The 23,319-nt window shown below is 43.7% G+C and overlaps 1 protein-coding gene across 3 annotated transcripts in view; it reads left to right on the top strand.

The window, feature by feature from the left end:
* Positions 1-3,902: 3,902 nt before the first annotated feature.
* LOC147434254 (protein FLX-like 1) overlaps positions 3,903-23,319 on the top strand; it is a 37,685-nt gene continuing 18,268 nt past the window's right edge. Inside the window, exons 1-2 of one of the 3 annotated variants that reach the window (XM_086490814.1) lie at positions 3,903-3,924; positions 4,031-4,104. In XM_086490814.1, coding sequence (XP_086346940.1) covers positions 3,918-3,924; positions 4,031-4,104 — 81 coding nt within the window. In that variant the 5' untranslated portion in view covers positions 3,903-3,917. Of the gene's footprint in view, positions 3,925-4,030; positions 4,105-23,319 lie in introns of those variants that run through there. The other 2 variants (XM_086490813.1, XM_086490815.1) reach the window with 2 other exon arrangements.

Here is a 23,319-nt window from a genome sequence, read left to right as displayed (position 1 = left end):
GAGGTGGAGGAGGGACAAAGGCACACGTGACATGCACGACTAAAAGAGCCGAAAGTGTTTTGGCCTGCCCAAAGGGTTAAAGGCCATAGTGATGTGTTCCCTTTTTGTTAGTGAAAAAGGGAGATTTTTTTTTTTAAATACGTAATTTTTTTAATTGGTAAATAACTTAGTGGGCACTCATTGTGGCATACACTCACTTAAAATGTTTGGAAAAATGTTTTTTCTCGAATATTGGAGAGAGGGGAGGTAGCGCAAGCAAGAGGCGAAGGAGGGTGTGCAAGGATGAGGCGGAGGAGGGACAAAGGCACACGTGACATGCACGACTAAAAGAGCCGAAAGTGTTTTGGCCTGCCCAAAGGGTTAAAGGCCATAGTGATGTGTTCCCTTTTTGTTAGTGAAAAAGGGAGATTTTTTTTTTTAAATACGTAATTTTTTTAATTGGTAAATAACTTAGTGGGCACTCATTGTGGCATACACTCACTTAAAAGAATGATGATATTCTAGGCGCGCTAGAGTCGAGAGCCATGTAGTGACTTTTGAGAGAGAGAAGAGAGAGAGGGGGTCGGCGAGGGCGAAAGGTGCTGCTTATAGAGAGGGAGAGAGGAGACACTATATAGACACACACACACACAGAGGGGGCGATGGGCAACTGCCAGGGTGCAAAGATGGTACACGTAGTGGTGGAAGTGCTAAGGGGCCACATGGAGAGGGTGGTCACGACGGACCTGTAGGGTTCCTTCTCTGCTCAAAATCTCATGTCAGCCTACCCTGGCTACTTCGTGGCCCTCGTATCCTCCTGCATCATCCACCCCCCAGCATTGCCTTCGAATACCCCCTCCATACGTATAACCTGTAACCCTGCTCCTCTGCATTCCTTCAAGCTGCTTACTTTCGATGCACCCCTTCGCAATGGCCACCGCTATCGCCCTATCATAATCAGCTTCCAAGAAGTGCGTACTTGTTTGTCCTAGCAAGGACCTCGGCAAGGACTGGACGCCTATGCTAAGGGATTTGTGACGGCCATGAATGCACACAAGCTACTTAGGGATCCACTCTTGAACAATCATGTTGTAAAGATAGCATGCGAGTCAAATAGCTTCACGTTAAAAATGTTGAAAATTGGTGAAGCAGCTGCGGCTATTGCAACCTTTTCATGTCCACCTACTCTTCCCTGCTGTAAGAGGACCATTAGAGAGAGAGAGAGAGAGAGAGAGAGAGAGAGAGAGTTGCGTATTAGTCTAATAGACGTTCTTGTAGACCTGTACATCTAGTTTTGCCTCGTAGTCTCTGAGAACGGTTTCCCTCGTGCATTGTGATTAGTGTGATATGCTGTTTGGGAATGCGCCTTTTGGCCTCGTTTTTTTGCGAGGATTGCTGCTTGCATTGCACCCCTAAAAGCTGCAATTTGCATAGCAGCTGGTATAGAGGGAGGGAGAGAAGCGTGGAGCCTGAAAGGTGGCCCTGCAAAGTGCCCTCTTGCAACTTACGACGGCAGTTCATTTGATAAATCGGCAACCTTAAATTAACACAAGATGATTTAGAAATTTTATCATGTAGGAAAACAGAGTGCTTTTGAGTGTTTTTCATACAATGCATAACATCATGAGCTTCTGCTCGAGAGGCATCGCATACCTAGCTAGGTATGTGGTGCCTCCCTCACAGAAGTTCATGATGTTGAGGTAAGTCAAATGTGAGAATTATTGTGAGAATTTGTCCAAAACTTATTGTGCTTGTTGTGTGGGGCAAAATTAGGGTGCACAAGCGCATACTGAGAAGCACCACCTCGAAGGTCCCATCGATGCGAATTTGTAGTCTCTCTCCCCTCTGTTGAAGCGGCTATGGTTACCGTCCTTGCATTTGCTACCTCTACCTACACTCTCTTCATTACTCAATGCTGGCATGCTCTTCGATAACATGCACAACAACAGCGGCTTGTGAAGCCATCTGAGAGATAAGCTTTCATCTACAAGTAATGCAAGGGAGGGACCGTCGGAGGGTGATCAGAGGCCAAAAAAACTGGAGAGCAGTCTCTATTTTGAGAAAGAAATGAATAGGTTACACTATAATTGATATACAAGTGAGACATATCTATAAAGTACCATTCCCATTGCAAGCAAGTATCAAAGTGCTAGCTTTGTCGATGCAGATGTTGCAGCATTTACAAGTACAACAACATAATTTGAGTGCAATGATCAATTCTCAACAGTTCAGCTACTCTGGTGCAATCGACGGACATTTGATTGATGTGGAGGTTGTTGATATGGTACAAAGTCCACCATAAATGAAGCCCCTAAGAGTGGAGTCACATCTCAAGGCTCAATTCCATTCGTGATTCTGCGCTTCCCTTCAACAGCTCACCATCAACCAACTCTAACTACAGAGCTTTTGCAGATCGAGATCTGCACACTTTCTGATTCCACTAATTCCCTTGGCCCCCTCTCACTCTCTCGCGTTTGCTCTTCACTACATCACCTTATATATATTGAACAAATCTACAAAAACCTTTTCGTATCTGTTACAACAATGCATGCTCTACCTACCAAACTTTTGGTTCTCTTGCTTGGGGTCTAATTATGCATGTACGTAAGGCAAGAACACCTCAAGGATGTTGGTGGAGTTGTGGATCAATATAAGTGATGTAATAGTTGAAGGCTATCCCTAAAATGCAGTATGCTCACATCTAGCTAAACAAATAAAATTTGCTATGCACTCTCATCAAGGCATCGAGCAAAGTGGTGCGCCAACTTTGATAAAGAAGTGTTTTTGTGGTGCTCAATAATTAGGGAGTTTCCATGGCACATGTGGACTCGTGGGGAGATGGATGGTGTGGTTTGATGCAAGTGCCATAAGTACATGCAATCCAATGGTGGTGGTGACCTACAAATATGTAGGCAACGATGCCATGTCACAACAGGTATGAGACGAGGAGATGATGGCGCACAAGGTAACCTGCATAGCAGATAGTAAATGTAGATCGTTCAAAGGTTATGGATCGTGGTCTTCAAGGCAAGCATGCTAGCCCAATCCGTTGGTCATAGGGCCGATGCTTCAATCTCGAGCTGCTAGCTAGATGGCAAGGTCAGAAGAAGGAAACCAAAGTTGGACATCAGCTGCCTTGCATAGTCGAAATGCGCCAGATAAGGGGCTTAATGATGGTCCGCATGGCGATATAGGTGAGACCACAAAGTATAGTGGCAATTCTGCAAGCATGATGATCAGAAGCTGCCGTCCAAGACATACTGCTACAAGCTTAGAAGACATATACATGGTGAGGCCATAGATTTGAAGCTGCTATTATCGTATGCTGCAAAAGGGGGATGATGCTTGGTGGATCTCTCTCTCTCTCTCTCTCTCTCTCTCTCTCTCTCTCTCTCTTTCACAAACAAACACATACACACACACACACACACACACTCACTCACTCACTCATTGACACAGGTTGAATTGCAAGAGGCTTGTACATGGAACACACCCAAGCAAAGCTCTATGAGTCGATATTGTCTCCATACCGGAGGTGGTAACGGTAAATCTTGAGTCAAAATGGGTTGATGACGTCAATTGTAAGCATTTCAGATGTAGCTTAGCTATCGTAGGAAGGTGCAAGGAGAGGAGAAAGCATTTGAAGCTTTTTGGATATTATTCTTATGAGTGTCTAGGGATTGAAATCGTTTAATTGTCAGAGGGAGTATAGATTTAATGATGATACCCTAGGCGACTTCTCCCTACCCATTTTAGTTAACTAGCAGGCCTCGTGATTTTATCACTTGTTTTTATAAATTTGATGTGCGAGACTGTTTGTAGGTCAGTGTGACTGCTCTTGTGCCCGCAGGTTCGAAACTGGCATGCTATTTTGGTGAAAGGGAGGGAACTCTAGATTGGAGAAGTTGCCAAGGAGGAATCTTGAGAGATTTCTTATAATGAGTTGTGAGTACATTATATAAAAAAAATAAAATTTATATACATAGAGAGAGAGAGAGAGAGAGAGAGAGTAGGTATTGAACCCACGTTTTATTGTTAACAACAAACCTAGGGTGCAAGTTAGTCCTCTCTTGGCGCCGGAGTAGTCTTTCCTTCCCCGTCCGCAACTCCGCCCTCCAAATACAGGTTAGTCCTCTGCCTTACCGTCTTCATACCTGTGTGTGTGTGAGATAGAGAGAGAGCTCTTTACACGTGAATGTTCCATGTTATCAACAGTTTACTTTCTTTGTTATCTTTTTTTTTCATGTTGAATGTTCATTCACTATTTTAATTTCGCCTGCTCTATATCTAGAGGCCTTGTGCTGTCCCCTTAGATTCTTGCTTTACGAGTTGATTCAAAGCCTTACAGAAATAATGTGTATAGCATGTGGCATGAGCTTGCAACTGTTATTGTCTTGGCACGGATGGGTTTCTTTTGAGTAGTTTCTGGGAGAAAAGTGTGTGCAAGGGCTTTAATCAAGATTTGATCAGCTAAATTAAGCTAATCTTTGGCTTTTTAGTGTTTATGTTCTTTTACTTTAATCACTAGCTAACCTAAAGAAATCTATAGGTGAAGTCGTGGGAAGGTGAGTTAGAGCTTCCTATTGGCCCATCTTGATGCTTTAGCTCTTAATGGTGCAATTTTCTTACTATTAAGTAAATATGGTTCCTTAAAGTGGGTATTTTGTAAAACCTTTTTGCATCTAAGTATATATATTGGGCTTGTCAACAATAGGCGTATCTTGGTTGTTTTAAGAGAACGAAAGTTTATACGAACAACTTTTTAGTATAATTGATGCGTCACATTCTTTATGCGTAGCATAAAACTACCGATATAAGTGAACGCTGTTTACAGGCGAAGACACTGAGTTTATAAAACTTGTTTTGATTTTACAAAATGAGACCTCGAAACAACTCAAACATGGAAATGTTTGATGTCACATTGAGCTAGATTGGTTTTGAAAGTTAGTCGACGCTCTCAACCATGTTCAAAGTTGATTATAATCTCTTTATACTGAGGAGCGAAGTTCTACATGTTTTCTAGCTAGATCCATCAGTCTTGTCAGGACCTTCGCGTAAACTTCTTTATATGACTGATTGTTTGAGGGACAATCAATTGTAAAAATGTACCACAAGGTTGCTCTTGTGCTTGTCGGATTTGGGATGCACGTAGTGTGAGAGCATAAGCATGCATAATCCACAGTTGCTCGTGGGATACTTTTGATGTGGATTTGAAAATTTAACTTTTTAAATGAATATCTTATCAACCCATGCATCTAATTTTTAGTTAGTCTTGATATACCTCACTTTAGAAACATATGTGAGTGACCCTTAGAGTCTCCTTGATCATTGATGTCATATGTAGTAATATTGTAAGCTTGGAAGTGTAGTGGGTGATGTCTTGCATCCTCTCTCCCTACATCTAGACGTTTTGGTGGCTAGCTCCATGGTCCTAGTTAGCCTTGGCGGGCAACTAGTAAAATCACTTAGATAGTAGCCTTACACGTTGAATGGAACATAATTTGTGCTACCTTTAGATTAGTACACATCTTCCTTGTCACTAGCAATTCAATGTACTCATCTAGACTACTTAAGTGTGGTTTGCATTTGATTCGTCGGCCAACCAAGGATAACTCCAACTCCCAAGAATGTGGCTAGGATCTCTTTACTTACATCCAAGACTCTTTGTTTTTGGAGCTTGTAGAATCCTCTATTTTTGGAAGCTTTAGATCTCATTCAGGAGATTTTGAGATAGCCTCTTTTAAGCTTTGAGATAGATCACCTGTTATGTCCAAGCTTTCAACCAATTTTAGCTTAGTGTTAGAGCTTTTATCCTTGCCCACATCAACCCAATAGTATATCATGACAAAGGAGTAGCTTGGAAGCATGAGGTAGGAGGAGATTTTAGATTTTGAGAGAGTTGCGAGGTCGTTCTATATCTATAGGTTGATTTTTATAGAAGGCACTCACATGACCCTTTGGAGGTTTGGTTAGGAGCTTTTTGTTAATAGACTCATGAGAAGATCCATTATTGGAGGGGCCCTTTGGAGGTTTGGTTGGGAGCTTATTGTTATTAGTCTCATGAGAAGATCCATCTTACACACATGACATGACACAGACCAAACTTGCACAAGGGCAAACATAGTGAGCGAACATCGGGCTCTTTCTAAGCTTAGGAACGTGCAACCAATGGGCTCGCCTCTACAAGCAAGGCTAGTGTGCCATACCACCAAGCCTACAAGTATGTTCCCAACCATATTGTCAAAAGAAAGACTTATCATCGAGCATAGAACATAAATAAAATGAAAATAAAAGCTTCCATGAAGTAGAATCTAACTACTAGATACTAGACTCAATGTCTCAAGATTTGGTTGAAAGTTTATTGTTATTAGTCTCATGAGAAGATCCATCTTACACACATGACATGACACAGACCAAACTTGCACAAGGGCAAACATGGTGAGTGAACATCGGGCTCTTTCTAAGCTTGGGAACGTGCAACCAATGGGCTCGCCTCTACAAGCAAGGCTAGCGTTCCATACCACCAAGCCCACAAGTATGTTCCCAACCATAATGTCAAAAGAAAGACTTATCATTGAGCATAGTACATAAATAAAATGAAAATAAAACCATCCAGGAAGTAGAATCTAACTACTAGATACTAGACTCAGTGTCTCAAGGTTCTCACTAAGCATACATAAAATGACAAATGAAACTATCCATGAAGGTTGAAGTAGAATCAAAATTCTACTTACTAAATTGAGGACTCATTGTCTCCTAGACTCAATGTCATCATTAGATGAGGATGACAATTCTATTGTAGAGCCGATGTCTCCATCGATCAAGACATTCTTCTCGTCGTACTTTGGCTTTGTCTTCATTGACACTTGTGCTCTTGGTCAATCATCCTGATCTGTATCGTACTACATAGGAGTGTGAATCAAACGGACAATCTCATTTGCACACGTCCACGTGGAGTGTGTACATGAAGCTTTTCTCTACGAATGCTCTCCCTCTATTCACGATTTGGATTTGCAACTCTCGTGCAGTGAATGTTGTGTGTACATGCACGTGACTTTGTCATACGTTGATTCACACTCTCCAAGTCCTTGTGAAGGAGTCGAAGAATGTGGTCTTGCTCATTCTCAACTAGCTGCTTTGCCTCATCTGTGGTCGAATCGGTCTTCATCTTGATGTTCGTAGGATCAGCTTGTTTGATGTAAAAAGCTAGCAAGAAGTAAGTAGCTAGTAAAGCTAATAAGTCTTTCTAGAAACATAGTACTTTTTGGGGTGTCCCAAAGCGTTGTAGTCTTGCACAAGTCTTATATTGGCTCCGTACTAGACTAGCTTCTTTGGTTTATAAGTTCTCAAGCCATTGTGTATCTTTGTGTGGATCAAAGAGTACACACTCCAATTACGCTCGAAAGTACTCGTTGAGCGATCTTGTCAAGATTGAGAGTATTGTGTTAGCATTCTTTAGAGCGCCAGTCTTTGGGGCCAATCTCTCTGGGCACGAAACTATGTCGGGTCTTGTCGAATCAATTAAACTATAATTTAAGTGTGAAGTAATCTAAAGTGATTTCTCTCTTGTGTGTTGTGGAAGATTCTCGACTGGGGTGTCCAAGTCTGTCACAAAAGGTGAATAAAAAGTTATGCTTTTGATCCCCTTGTGAGGGGACACGTAGAGTAAGATGAGATAGCTTCAGAAGATCTTGTCTGCCATAATTTTTTCACCACGTGAGAAGGAGCTTGGTAGGATGTTGTCTCATGGCAACAATGTTATAGGCTTGGATACTCCAAGTGAGAAATTAACAGCAACACGAACAAAATTTGCAAATGAGAGAGAGAGAGAGAGAGAGAGAGAGAGAGAGAGAGAGAGAGAGAGAGAGAGAGAGAGAGAGAGAGAGAGAGAGAGAGAGAGATGCATGTTGTGGATCCTAGACGCAATGGATTGATTTTCATTGTGATGAACAACTCCCCACCTTAAGCAACCACCGTATTTTTACCTACAATGGCAACTTAAGGTTTACAATATCCCTCTCCTCTTCTATCATATTCCTGCCTTCGTAGGTGTTGCATATCATCCATCAACATGAAGCCCGTCAGGACCGTTGTCTCTGCATGGAGAAGGTTGCTTGCGCGACCTCACCTCCCTCACCAGCCATCATCCTCTTGGTGCCGTAGACCCTCTCGCAGTTTGTCACAAAGTGATCACGTGGCATGACCTAAAGGACGGACTTTGGAAAGATGCGGAAGAAGTTTTACCAACTTTAAAGTCTTGTCAAGTTTAAATGTTTAGTTCCTACCAACTTAGGGGACCCTATTTGATGACATGATAGCTATATGGACGTCCCCGTTTTACGTTGCTGATGTGGTAGGTTGTATGGACTTCCGCAAAATGCGTTGGCAGCTTTAGCGCTTGCTTTTGGGGATTTAGTGTTTTTGGGGCTCTAAAGCATGTGGACGCAGAGTCTGAGAGTGGAGGATCCTTAGGACTTGTACTTTGTAGTGAGCAATGTAAAGAATGAGGATGCAAGAGAGCTACACAAGACAAGCACAAAGCACACAGAGATGGAAAGCTTCTTCTTCTTCTTCACAGAAAAGAGAGTACAAAATGACTAAGTGCTAAAGCTGAAAAGTAGCACATATGTACATGCGGTCACTAAGTGTGAACTCGCTAGAAGCGTACTAGGCTGGCACTATAAGTGTAGTCCAGCTGTAGAATCACTGGCAGAGATCCTCCGTGTCGGTCACCTAACGCGCCAGTGAGTAAATGCCGTAAGCGGCCAAGACCCGTAGTGGATGCCAGCTCAAGGTGTAGAGCTCGACATCTCAACACTCCCCCTCGAGCTCTGCATGTCGCAGAGTCCAAGCATAGTCCGGAAACGTCGAAGCTTCTCAGCTCCGAGGGCCTTGGTAAAGATATCCGCTATCTGCTCCTCTGTGCTGACTTAGACCAAGTCGATGTCGCCCGCCAACACTCGCTCTCGAACGTAGTGGTAATGGACCTCTATGTGTTTGGTCCTGGCATGGAACACTGGGTTCCTAGCCAGCTGCATGCTGCTGAGGTTGTCACAATGGATGAAAATCTGCTGGTCCACCTGCACTCCCAAGTCCTCAAGTAATGTGCATAGCCAAGCTACCTCGCACGCCGCAACTGCTGCACCTCTGTACTCGGCCTCTGTGCTCGATAAAGCAACCGTAGGCTGCTTTTTGCTGCTCCAAGTAAGAGCAGCGCTCCCAAAAGAGAACATGAAGCCACTTGTAGATCTCTTATCAACAATGCTACCTGCCCAATCTGCATCTGTATACCCATACAATGCTAATGGTGCATCTGCTGCATAGAACAATGCGTAGTCAAGAGTACCTTGCACATACCTAAGTGTGCGTCGTACTCCATCTAAATGTGGCTTCCTCGGAAGTTGCATGAACTGACTCTCCAAGCCTACTGTGTAGCTCAAGTCTGGCCTCGTGATAGTCAAGTAGATTAGACTACCCACAATCTTCCTGTACATGTTGACATCCTCAACAACATCACCCTTCTCTGCACTCAGCTTTGCATTCACATCCAAGGGAATAGAAATTGGCTTACAATCAGCCATACATACTTTGACAACATGTCCAAAGCATACTGTCTCTGTGATAGCCATACACCCTCTGGAGTCCTGATCACTTCAATGCCAAGAAAGTAGCGCAACTCGCCTAAATCTTTCATTTCAAACTCCTGTTTGAGAAGACCCTTCACATGGTCAATCTCCATAGCATTGTCACCAACAATAATAAGGTCATCTACATATATGGTAATGACCACAATCCCCACATCACTCTCACGTACATAGAGTGAATGATCAGCATGAGCTCTCCTAAAACCAATACTGACAAGATACTTGGCAATCCTGTCATACCATGCTCTAGAGCCCTGCTTCAAACCATACAAAGCTTTGAGAAGTCTGCATACATAATCTGGGTAACCTGGATCGACATAACCAGGTGGCTGATCCATATACACTTCCTCTTGCAACTCACCATTCAAGAAGGCATTCTTTACATCCATTTGATGCATAATCCATCCTCTAGATGCAACCACTGCTATGACAGCTCTCATTGTCGTCATCTTTGCCACTGGAGCAAAGGTCTCCTCATAGTCTATGCCATACGTCTGTGCATAACCCTTTGCGACCAGCCTTGCCTTGTGATGCTCAATGTTACCATCAGCCTTATGCTTGGTTTTATACACCCATTTACAGCCAATAGCTTTCTTGCCACTTGGCAATGACACCAACTCCCATGTGTCATTTGCTTCCAATGCAGCCATCTCTTCATTCATTGCATCATCCCAATGCACATTTCCAACTGCATCCTCAAAACATGTGGGCTCCACATCCTGTATCACCTTAGCCATGTAGGCTTGGTGATGCGCTAGATACCCATCATAAGTCAATTTTTGAACTGGATTTCTGACTCTATTAGATCTGCGCGGTCCTGGGTCACTCCTTTGCCCTCTAGCATCTTCTTGTACTTTCCTTACACCAGGTGTCCTGACAACCGGAATTCCAAATTCTTCATCAAGACTTTGTTCAGAACCATCTGAATCCATGTCTACATGTGAAAAACCTGATGATGCATCAACCATAAAGGGAGGTTCATCAACCTTTTCCTTTCCTTTTCGTGATACATTCCCTGTACCTGTTGGTGGAGTAACCTGCGTACGTAGTCTACCATTCCATGGTTTCTCAACAGAGCCACGAGAAGAGGACTCTTGTGGTCCACTCAAAACCTGTGACTGTGGCCTCACATTTTGTACAACCACATCATCTTTTACATCAGCCCCAATAGTGCCATGTGCATTACTGTACCAGCTGCTCATCTCATCAAAGACTACATCTCTGCTCACTCGTAATTCTCGTGTAGTAGGATTGTAGCACCTGTACCCCTTTTGTTCAAGGGAATATCCCACAAGAATACATTTCTCTACTTTAGGATCCAATTTCCTACGCAACTCATCTGGTACATGCACGTAAGCTATGCAGCCAAACACTTTCAAGTGTGCCAAATCAGGCTTTGTACTTGTAAACTTTTCCTCAGGTGTTACATCATGCACCGCAGCTGTAGGTGTCCTGTTCATAATGTACACAACTGTATTTACAGCTTCAGCCCAGAAACGATGAGGCATGTTTTTCTCATTCATCAATGCACGTGCAACCTCTGCAATGTGCCTGTTTTTCCTTTCTGCGACCCCATTCTGCTGTGGAGTATATCTGCATGTAAACTGCCTGTGTATACCATGCATTCGCAGAAAATCTGAAAAATCATTGGAGAAGTACTCTCCCCCTCCATTTGACCTCAATGTCTTGATTTGCATATCTGTCTCCTTCTCAATCATGACTTTGAAGTCTTGAAAGTGACCAAACACTTCACTTTTGTTACGCATGAAGTAGACCCATACTTTCCTTGTATGGTCATCAATGAAAGAGACATAATACCTGCAACCATGTATACTTGTAGTATCGGTTGGACCCCAAACATCTGTGTGCACCACCTCAAGTGGCTTTTTACATACATTGCGCTCATGTGGAAATGAACCCTTTGACTGTTTTCCAAACTGGCATGCTGCACACACTTTATGCATACCATCCACCTTGAATTTGGGCAAACCTTTTACAATCTGTTTTGATTGCATGCTGCGCAATCTCTGCTCATTGACATGGCCAATGCGTTTGTGCCAAATGTCAACATCAGCCACAACACCTGTGCCCTGTGCAAATAATGCAGCTTTTACCTCAGGCATGTTTACATTCAGCGTAAACATTCTGTCCACACATTTTCCCTCTGTGATCAGCTTACAACCATTCTGGAAATCTTCTACATAACAGCCATTTGGATTGAAGCGAACCTGCAAACCCTGCTCAACCATTTGTCCAACAGAAACAAGATTCTTTGTAATGTTTGGGACATGAAGTACATCTGCTAAGTACTTTGATTTCCCACTCTTCGTATTTAGAGGTATGTCCCCTACATGAGCAATGGGGTGAGCTGTGTCATCTCCTGTCTGCACATAGCCTGACACATCTGGTTTGCGCATATCTCTAAACCGCTCTCCACGAGACGTCATGTGATTAGAGGCACCTGAATCCACATACCAAACATCATCTTGGGTGGAATTCTCTGCAGTCATTGTATTCATTACATGTTGCATAACAAACATGCGCTCGTTTTTGCTGTCATCTGCATCTCTGCTAGTAGATGCATAGTTGCCCTGTTCTCTCTTTCTACTTGCTTTTCCCTTTGGACAGTCACGTGACATGTGACCTCTTTCACCACAAGTCCAACATTCTCTACTATCTGGAGTATGTTGCTGCCTGCTTGATCCTGCACCACGACCTCTTTGACTCCCCCTTCCTTGAGACTGGTTTCCCCTGCCACCTGTATTGTTTTGATTTGATTGACCTTCCAGAAATTGGCCCCTGCAACCCCTTGGGCCTCGACCACGACCTCTACCTCTACCTCTGTTGGAGTTAGAATAGAAGGCCTGTTCAGAATTATTTCTGCCATGAGAAGAAGATGTGTCAAGGTTCTTCTCCTCAAGAATAAGCATAGAAATCAAATCTTGGAACACGGGGATGTCGTCTCTTGTATTCATGGAAGACCTAAAATGTACATACTCATCTCCTAAACCATCCAAGCATGCACGGACAATGTCATCGTCTTCCACTGAGACTTTAATAGATCCAAGAGCCTCAATGATACTCTTGATCTTCAAAGCATAGTCATTGATGGAGAGGTTGTTCCTCTTAACCTGATTTAGCTCCGACTTTAGTTGAAGCTTCCTGGCCTTGGTGTTCACCTCGAACACTCTGCCTAAGTTTTTCCATGCAATGGCGGGGGTTTCAGCATCCTGTAGATAGCCCATCATGCCATCTGTGATGCTCATAGAAAGCCAATATATCACTTTGCTCTGGCCTTGTTGCCAGTCCCTCAAAGCTTTCCTTTGTTCTGCTGTAGCATTTGCCTCGGGAATCTCTGGTTCCTTTTCATTGTCTCCTTCTACATAGTCCCAATAACCTTTTCCTTTTAGGAAATTTGTTATTCTGAACTTCCATGCAGGGTAGTTATTTTTCTCAAGCTTCTCAGTAACAATCTGACTGAAACCGTCAGACATCTTGAAGCACTAAGACAAAATAGCTGCAATCTGCAAAAACCTGCAAATCTGCTGAACCTGCTATCGTGGTTCTTGTAACGCTTTCTACACTCGACGAGTATCCACAATCAAGCGTACATACAACCACTGTACTTGTACAGTAAATCTCTGTATACTGCACTTTGGAGACCTGTTCAGAAACTTGTGCGAAAAACCCCTAAAAATTTTTTCGCTGCGCGAGGCGCCTTCGGCATCTGGTCGTGGATTGCGAACGAAGGGATTGTGATGCTCTTGCTCTCTTAGCCTCTCTTGCCTGCACCAGGCTCTGATACCATGTAAAGAATGAGGATGCAAGAGAGCTACACAAGACAAGCACAAAGTACACAAAGATGGAAAGCTTCTTCTTCTTCTTCACAGAAAAGAGAGTACAAAATGACTAAGTGCTAAAGCTGAAAAGTAGCACATATGTACATGCGGTCACTAAGTGTGAACTCGCTAGAAGCGTACTAGGCTGGCACTATAAGTGTAGTCCAGCTGTAGAATCACTGGCAGAGATCCTCCGTGTCGGTCACCTAACGCGCCAGTGAGTAAATGCCGTAAGCGGCCAAGACCTGTAGTGGATGCCAGCTCAAGGTGTAGAGCTCGACATCTCAACAAGCAATATTAAAGAAATACCGAAAGGGGTGTCAGTCTTTGGGCGGCAGTGCTTCTGGGCGTAAAACTCCGTCGTGCCGAGTTGAATCTCTCTCTCTCTCTCTCACCTAAAGTTCAATCAAGCTAGGTACATCGGATAATTTGGTCTAGGGTACTTTTGGCCCTTGATGCAAAGTGGATGGAGGAGGAGAATATCGCAAATTCTTTTGAGAGAGTTTTGTACCTTGAAGCTTTTGGCTATTAGCATTGTCTATGCCAAAAGCTACCGATGAATCAGCAGGATGAATTTGGTGCGGTGCGGACTGCACAAGAGGGAAGCGACCCCACTCCTTTGTCACAAATTTCCTAGATTGAAGAACATCACTTATTTCTCTATGGGATTTTAGGGTATTGACGGTCTGACAATATTTTGCGGAATGACTTTATGAATTGTGTGCATTGAGTTGGTTCCTTAACGGAATTGAAAACATGTGCTCTTTCATGTTGGAGATGTGTAGAGAAACATGATATGTCTGCAACATTTTGTTTGATGAATGATATGAACTTAGTACATCTAGACATTTGTCAGAGATAAGCGAGACCTGGATGTGGTGGCTAAGTGAATTGAATGACATTTCAGTGCATCAAGTTGTCTATTTGGATGAGATGACTGGATACTGTTGTGAGTGCATCAAGACATAAGGATGAGATGGTTGCACAACGATCTAGGTGCATCAAGAGTTTTGGACGGAATGAGATGGCTAGATTGAATGATTGAAACACAAGTGTTCTGTGTGAACTAAGTGTCCGATTTTGTGAAGTACATGCTATGTGGATGTACTGTCTTGTGAGGTTAGTCATTGGCATGGTTTGCTTGATTGGAATGTGAAATGAAAAGATATGATAGTAACAAGATTTAGTTAACCATGACATCCGTTAGAGATTGGTGCGGTCTGGATGTGATTGCTAAATATGTTACATTGATCATGATTCTCATCCAAGATCTCGACGGGGATAGTAGTGTGAATGTGATGTGAATGTTTAGTGATTGTCGTCTACGTGCAAGTATTGGATATGTGTCGTCTAGTGAGTCGGTACCTAGAGTGAGTGTCTACTGAACTAGTTTTTGTCCTGTTTGTTTTTGTAGGCGTAATCGAGACGATTACAGTTCTATCTAGAGGGGGGTATGGGGTATGTCACAAAGTGATGGTGGCATGACCTAAAAGGACTCTGGACAGAGAGGGGCCATATTCCTAGTGAAAGATGTCGAGTGGCCCAATTTTAAATGTGCACTCAAGCACACAAGAGCTTTCATCCAGAAGAGCGAGCAATCCACTTGCCAAAGGTGGTTCTTGAAGATCATAATTGAAGAGGGAACTCTAGTGGGAGAGTGCAGGAGGCTCTGGAAACTATGTTCAAGTGAAAACCGTCCAAAGAGTCCTGGGAGTGCAAGAAGAGAGGAGTAGCTTTTCGATCACCAAACAAGCCACAACTAGCAAGCCACCATAGCAAGCGAAGCCATACTGACACAACCCCCAAAAACCCCATCCATAAGAGGATGAAAACAAACAACCAAACAAAAATGAAAACAAAAACAACAAAAAGGAAAAACCAAGAACAGTCTCTCGAAGGACATGCATCCACGCGCACATGCATACGCACTCACTCATTCACACATGCACACGCACTCACTTACACACATCCAACTGAAAGCTACAATCAAGAACAACCAAGAAACAAGAAAAGAAGAGAAAAGAAAGAAACTAAAAAAGAGGCAAAAAGAAAACAAACTCGAAACAAGCAGTGCATCAATGAAGCAACTGGTCAACAGAGGGAGAAACACCCGAACAAATGTGTTACAAGCTTGGACACTTCGAGCCATCCCTATATGGTCTCGACTAACTGTTTTTAAGGCGTGCGTATATCCAGTGATTTGTTATGGCGTGAAAATTATGGGGGCCCACGATTAGCGTGTCCTTCACTCTGCATCGCCTCGTCGCCACCGGGATGCGAATGTTACTCGAAAAGGGAGCAAGGTCAACCTTTGTAGGGACGACAACTCTCCATCACGAGTTTAACATACCACCCGTACCTGCCTTTTGTGGGGGACAACGAGCAAGGGCTTTTGACAAGTACCGCTCGGTTTCATCTACCTGGATAGGCTCCTTGGTAAACAAGAAGCCTAAGAACCAACCATTCAAGAAGTGGACTTGGACGACAAGAATCCAGAACTGGATGAATAAGTATATCCCAGCGGCTAACTTTGGCTCAGTTCGCTACCACGTATGGGACAAGTGGGACGAGAGGCATTCGTGCCTGGCGTTGAAGCCCTATAAGGAGGCCGACTTTGAACAAACACATGGATACCTGCTGTAGCTCAATAGGAGCACTATAGTGAATGGGCAGGAGGAGAGAATACTAGCTCTCGCGACAGTAGGTGGGCTCAAACTGGCGGATAGTTACATGCGCGGACACAGCATTTGCACGTTGTGCTCCCAGTTAGAGGGTCGTTCGCTTTCGCATTTGCTGATGAACTGTTCGGCGGTTGATGAAGCCAGGGGGGGGGGGTGGCTAAACCGATTCAACTCCACCTTCAATGTAATCGACCCTTCGTTGGACCCTGAAGAAAGGACCGTTATTCTCCTTGGTGGGGAGGCTCGCGGGAAGCGGATGCCCTTCTGGGTACGCCGTGATCCGCACTTGAGGGACGGAATCGTAGGGCACGTGCCTGTGGCGAAGTTTCTCGGTGAAGTTGTATCTCGGTATTTGGGTGCTCTGCATAGGCGATGGGGAGATAATGCTCCCCTTCCTATGCTGTTATTTTGAATCTGATCCCTTCCGGGGAAAATGACGTAATTCTCCCCAAGCGAAGCCAGATGAGCTACAAGAGCGCCCAAGTGCCATTCCCCCCCCGGGGGGGGTGTTTCAACTTCACCTAAAAGGGGTTGGGAGGTGCAAACGGGAGACACCACCAACCTCGGCGGACGCCACTTGTGAGCCGACGCCCTTCCAAGTGGGTATAGCATTTCCTAAGGGAAAACCGTCGGGTTTCAAAGGCAGTTTAGTGAGGTGAGCAATAAGTTACCTTCAGGAGGCAACTCCAAAGGGAAGACCGAAGCAAGTCCCGTAGGACCTGGGCCTCTGAACAGAGGTACTTGGTCGTTGTCACGCCCAAATCAAGTTGGCGAAATGGGTCTCTCAAGGGATTAGTCATGGCCCTGAGAGTGTAGATAACTCTGGACTCTCGTAGTCCAGAGGAAACTAGTGACAAAAGCGTCTGCCTTCGGTTTTTGGGTGCATAGTCCTGGTCGTTCTTCTTGTATACTTTTTTGGAGTACGAGGGGAGCGGCCAAGCGTGCCCTACCCGACTCCGAAAACAAAACAAAACAAAAATAACAACACGAACTGAAACTGCAAAATCATTGAACTTTATGAGAGAGAGAGAGAGAGAGAGAGAGAGAGAGAGAGAGAGAGAGAGAGAGAGAGAGTTGACACGGCACGACAGAGTTTCATACCCAGAAGCACTGGCCTCAAAGATTGGCATCCCTTTCGGTATTTCTTTATTATTGTTGTTGCTAAATTGACTTTATTTGACAGAAAAATAATTCTGAATGAATTATTGGATTTATAAGTGAGGGTTTTCTCGCTTGGAACACCAAGAAAAAAATAATTCTAATTGAATTATTGGAATTTTAAGTGAGGGTTTTTCTCACTGGAGACATCCGAGTACAGAGTATCCCTAGTGCGTCATTCAAAGTAATGCCAGGAGCACTGTGAAAGGGAATATCTGTAAGGCCACCAAGAACGGGTACTTCTGATGCGTCACATCGGATGGGTGACAGGGAGCATCAGTAAGAAGTATCCGACCATCTGGGAACGGACATCTCTGATGCATCATAGGATGGGTGACATAGAGCATCGTGAAGGGGATTGTACCGTAAGTTCGATAGGAAAGGACTAGGTGATGGGTATTACTGAGGCGTCACAAGGAAGGTGACGGGTGCATCGGAAAGGGGATATCCATAGTCGAGAGGAAATCCGAACTAGAAAGAGGAATACGCGTAAAGTCGCAAGCACAAGAATAAAGATGGGTTCTGAGAAGCTTTTCTTAAAAAGCGGAAAATTTTAACGAGTTTTCCGGGAAGAGCAAACGCTTTCCCGCGAGGAATCTATGTTTGCATTGCATTTGTGCATGTGGTTGCATCCAGGGACGCCTGGGAAGAGTTGTGAAAAGCATTGTTTTAAACTTATAAGGTTTTATTGAGTTTTTGGGCAGGTTCAGACCAATTTTAAAATATGCCGGTCGTCCACTTAATAAGTGGGCAGCCACTTAGAAAATAAAGCAACAAAACCTCCCTATTTCGAGTAGAACAAAAAAAAAAGAAAAAAAAAAGAAAAAAAATAAAAACCCGGCCATGATCTCTACGCGAGCAGCTATTCGTGTCGTGGTCAAGGAGCTATAAAAGCGCCCTGCCGCCAGATAACGCAAGAGATCGCGAGACTACGAAGCACGGAAGTCGCTTTTCTCGCGCAAGAGCGACAGGTATCTATTGTGGATTCGCCATACAAATTGTTGTCGCGTGTTTGCGTGTGTTTGCAGGTACTTCATCACGAAGGAGAAGCGAGAAGGCTTCGGCTTACGCTTGGGAATTCCGGGAACGGAAGTCGGAAATTGTCTGTGGAGTCTCGACTCTGAGTACAGACGGAAAAAGGATTGAGAGCTCGGCTCTCGGATTTCCCTTACGGGAAGGAACGACCATCGAGTCAGAGATTTAGAACGGAGGGGTTTTCTTCGGTTCTTGTGCTTGTAAAAAGATTCTCCCTAATAAAGGATTCTCTTTTGGGGGGGGACCAACCCATCTTCTGGTTCCAATACTATGTCGATCTTCTCACTCTCTCTCTCTCTCTATCTATTTCTCTCTATATCCTTTGGCTTCAATATTAAGTGATAAATTTTATTTATCCAAGTATATTTTATATTGCTATGCGCTCCCGTTTGTGACAATTGCTCACTGAAAAGTACAACTCTCGAGGGTCCTCTACTCTCAACCTCTACGTCGAGATGTCTGCAGAGTGAGGCCCTAGGTGCTCTTATAAACATTACAAGGGTTGCCCACAAGTAGAGCTTCAAAAGCACTTTTTTTAAAAGGCTAACCCCCAAGAGCTAGCGCTAAAGTTGCTAGTGTGTTTTGCAGAAGTGCGTACGGCTTGTCACTTCAACAACTCAAAACGCAGGCGTCCGTACTACTGTCACGTCCTCACATCTTGCTGAAGTCTCTTGGTATTGTCAGTTGCCTTTACATTCTCATCTTCGTCCCCAAATTGCTCTTTCCCTTCTGTTCTTCCATTACCTTTTGTTGTTAGATTTTACTAGTTGCACGCTTTGCCCGACACCAAGCTTCTTGTAGCTACTCACTGCCATCTTTACTGTTGATGGTTTTGTCTCTTGATTTACAATTGTTGAATGGGCTTTTGGTTGAAGTGCATACCTTTTAGAGGCTATTGCTATTCTCTCTCCATTAGGTTGCCAGGGTACTTCGTACTTTCTTTTGGAGAGGCTTTTTTACCTTGGCCTTTACTCTTTTCCGTTTGGCCATGTGCGTACTTGTATCTCGCACCGTTTGATACCTGCGAGCATGCTATGTAAACAGTGAAGTACTTGCTCTTAGATTAAGCACCATTTGGGAGTTTGGGGAGATTTCAAGTAATAGAAATAGAGAGAGAGAGAGAGAGAGAGAGAGAGAGAGAGAGAGAGAGAGAGAGAGAGAGAGAGAGAGAGAGAGAGAGAGAGAGAGAGAGAGAGAGTAACAAACATGGACACCCCAAGTCAAGATTCTATCGCGATTCTATCGCGACACAATAGAGATTCACTTCAAAACAATTCACAAAGATGACACTGCCCGATGTAGTTCCGTGCCCAGAGGTATTGGCCCCGAAGACTGGCGCTCCTTTCGGTTTTTTTTTTGTTAGTCTGTGTTCAAAGTACAAGAGAGTTGGCAGGCACTCACTCTCAGACTTTGCGTCTAGACGCTCTGAGTAATGAGGCCCAACCAACTTATTTATTAGTACAAGGGATGCCCAAAAGCAGAGTTCCAAAAATCTCTAACTCAAAAGCAATTATCCCCAAAAGCTTGGCTTCAAAATTAGCTAGCGTAACGCAGCCAGCACAATTTATGGAATTTCGTACATTTAGCCAGGTCAGCAATCAGCGAAAATTGCGACGTTCGTACAGTTGCCACGTGTCAGTCTGTCAAGGCGATTTCCGACGCGTTTTTCGGGACTGTCCGTACAATCAGCCTGTCATCACTTTTGTTCAGTCACAGATGGTCATGCCACGTCATCAGTTTGTGACATAGCCCCCTCTTGAAAGAATTGTAATCGCCCTCGATTACGCCTGCAAAATAGACATAGGCCATAAACTGTCTTAGTAGACATTGACTGTTAGTAGACAACACATCTAGCACTTGTACAAATCGATAGTCACATCACCGGACATCACATTACTTGACATCACATTCAATAATCCTTATTGCAATCATATCTATAGAGATTTATGAGATCGAAATGTTGCAGTCATTTCGTCTTGTAGTTCTTGCACTCAAACAAGTTGAGTACAAATCAATCAGTATCATTTTTGGGAATTCCAATTCATAAAGTCATACAGCAGAATACTGTGAGCCCAACAATATCCCTGAAACCCAAAAGGACATCAGTGACTCTATATCAAAATCGGGGTAATTTGTTGACAAAGGAGCGGAGTGACTCCTCTTGTGCAAGCCCGCTGCACTAGATTCACCCATGCTGAAATCGGGGTTCTTCGGAGTAGACTATGCTACCAAATGCTTCAAGGTAAAATCTGAGGAGTATCTGCTAGGTCCTCTTCCTCCAACTTCGCATCCAATGCATGATAGTTCTTGAATTTAACCAAGAACCGCCTAATCACTTTACCTTTAATCTTTCTATCTTTATGTGCCAATATTTGTTCTGGAACGAGTATCTCCTCGCTTTCTCGGTTGCTCATTTGGCTCCCCATTATCGGGCACATCACCTTTAAAAGGCTTCAAGAGACTCTAATGAAAAGCATTGTGAATCTTCCAAGTTTCGGGTAGCTTCAGTCTAAAGGAGACTTCATTTATCTTTTCTTTTATCTGGAAATGTTTATAGTATCTCATGCTCAGCTTTGGAAAAGCCGCTCCTTTCCCTTTTTCTTTCTTAGGCGTGCCTTCTCAAATCGTAAGAGCATCCAATCGTCTTCCTTTAATTTCAAATTGCGACGGTCTCGATCTGTTGCCTTCTTGTGTCTTTCTTGAGATTTCGCTAAAGTCTGATTTCGCTAGAGCCTCCCTGACCTTGGCACAAGCAGTGTCCAAGACCCTCGTGTACTAGTCGGTTGCAAAAATCTGATCTTTCGTGCTAAGGAAGGGTGGAACCTTTGTAGCACCTTCAATAATCTCAAATGGCGCCTTCCCTGTCGAAGAGTGGATTGTGTTATTGTAGGCAAATTACACCAAGGGCAAATTTCCTTCCCATTGAGTCTTTTGATCAGAACTGTAAGACTTCAATAAATCCAGTACGACTGAATTTGCAATCTTAGATTGCCCATCTGTCTGCGGGTGGAATGATGACGAGAACTGCAATCGTGTGCCGATGTTCTTCCAAATAGCCTTCCAAAACAAACTCGTGAATCGGGGATCTCTGTCAGAGACTATTGTCTCAGGCATGCCATGTAATCTGAATATCTGTGAAATGAACAGTCTCTCTAAATGATCCGGCTTGATTGTTTTCTTCAGTGGAACGAAGTGAGCTTGCTTGCTAAGTGTGTCGATGACAGTCCAAATGTCATCATATCCACTCTGCGTCTTCGGGAGATAAAAAAATGAAATCCATAGCAATACTTTCCCAGGGGCGGGTGGGAATGGGTGAAGGCTGTAACAATCCTTATGCTTTATGCCTATTAAACTTGACCTTTTGGCATACCAAGCAACTGCTTACAAAGTCATCCACATCCTTCTTGAGTCTCGGCCAAAAGATGTAACGCTCCACACCTTTCAAGATGGAGTCAATGCTACGGTGACTTGTAAAAGGTGGACAATGACATTGAGTCAGAACCTTTTCCCTCAACCTGCGCAACACAACATCGTTTTCTTCATCGAGTAGTAGAAAAGCAATTGGCATGAGTGTAGAGAAAATCTTGGCGTTCTTCATCAAGTTCAGACATATGCGTTCTGTGTTCATCATTTAACTCTTTCAAGTAGATTGAGTAAACAAACAGACTGGATTTCATTAATTTGGAAACGGCCAAAGTCGATACAATAGGGACAAACTCGTCCTTCAATTTCACATCAAGTACAATTTTTCAGCCCTTTTCATTTGTCACAGTCGCTTTCTTCCCTTGATAATCGACCACGGCGTTGTGGCGTTGTTCTTATGGTACCAAGGGACTCCAAGGAGAACGTCACAACCTTCCAAGGGCATTATGTAAAAGTCCTCGTGTCGACAATGCAACCGAAGTTTGCCAATGACAGGTGTAATGGCTATGTCCCGTCCGAGTGGCGCTTGACCTGTCTCTGTTGGTGGTCCCATCCGATCGGGTGTAATCTCGAGTCGTGTCGCCAATTTAGGTGAAATGAAGTTGGCCTCAGCTGAGTCAGCTCCTCCATCAAAGAAAATCAGGGCTTCTTGATCTCACACTTTGTCCCAAGCTCAACAAAGTTCAGTACTTTCATCAATCGTGCTTGGGTCAGTACCCATGCAATCTGGAACCAGTCTTGCTTTCATCTTGCCTTTTATGCCATGTTCCTCTGTTGCTCTTGAACTCTCTGGCTTGTCTATATGTTGTTCTCGTTGTGCCTTTTTGGGGCACTCGACGAAGACGTGCTCATGTTCCTCGCATCCAAAACACTTCCATTCTTTGATGTAATTGGCCCTCTCTCGAAGAGTGAGCCGAGGTCTTTCTTTTCTTGGGAACTCTTTTTCTTTCTACTTTCATTGTGAGAGATTTGTTGGGTTCTCTGAGTCAAGATCTCATCATTGGGATAGGTCAAATTTCCACCCATCAATTCTTGAATAGAATTAGACTTTTGTTCCAGGCAATAATCTCGGATCTCTGTAGGGAGTCCGCAACAAAACCGCTCAATCTGTTCCTTATATGAGACCTTCTTAAATGAAGAGGTTGGTAGAAAAGAGTTCCAAAATTTCTTGCAATAAGCCTTAAAGAATCTCCCTTGGTCTTCCGAAGATGATTCCAAGCAGTTCTTAATACTTATACTTCGTTCGTACTCCCGAGACTAAGAAGAAAATAAAGAGCCTTTTGAATTTCAACCATTTAACTGGAGCTTCTTTCCTCAGAAGAAGAGTGGACCACCATGTTCGAGCATTTCCCTTGAAGAAAGATGTAGCCCTCCTATTCTTGGAGTGCTTTGAATAATGCCCTCCAGAGAAAGCTATCTGAATGAAGGCCAAAGCCCTAGGATTCAAATGAACTTAATCTACTGTCCACCTTCTTTGAACTCTTTTACTTTCTTGCTTTTGTCTTCGAGAAAGCCATTGGTTGGCTCTGAAGTGCTTCTTCTTAGCATAAAACATGTGAT

This window comes from Adiantum capillus-veneris, chromosome 19 (genome assembly GCF_014529385.1).
Source record: "Adiantum capillus-veneris isolate H3 chromosome 19, ASM1452938v2, whole genome shotgun sequence".
Lineage (NCBI taxonomy): Eukaryota > Viridiplantae > Streptophyta > Polypodiopsida > Polypodiales > Pteridaceae > Adiantum > Adiantum capillus-veneris.
Note: the sequence above shows the minus strand (reverse complement) of the source record. Positions and strands in the feature narration are given on the sequence as shown.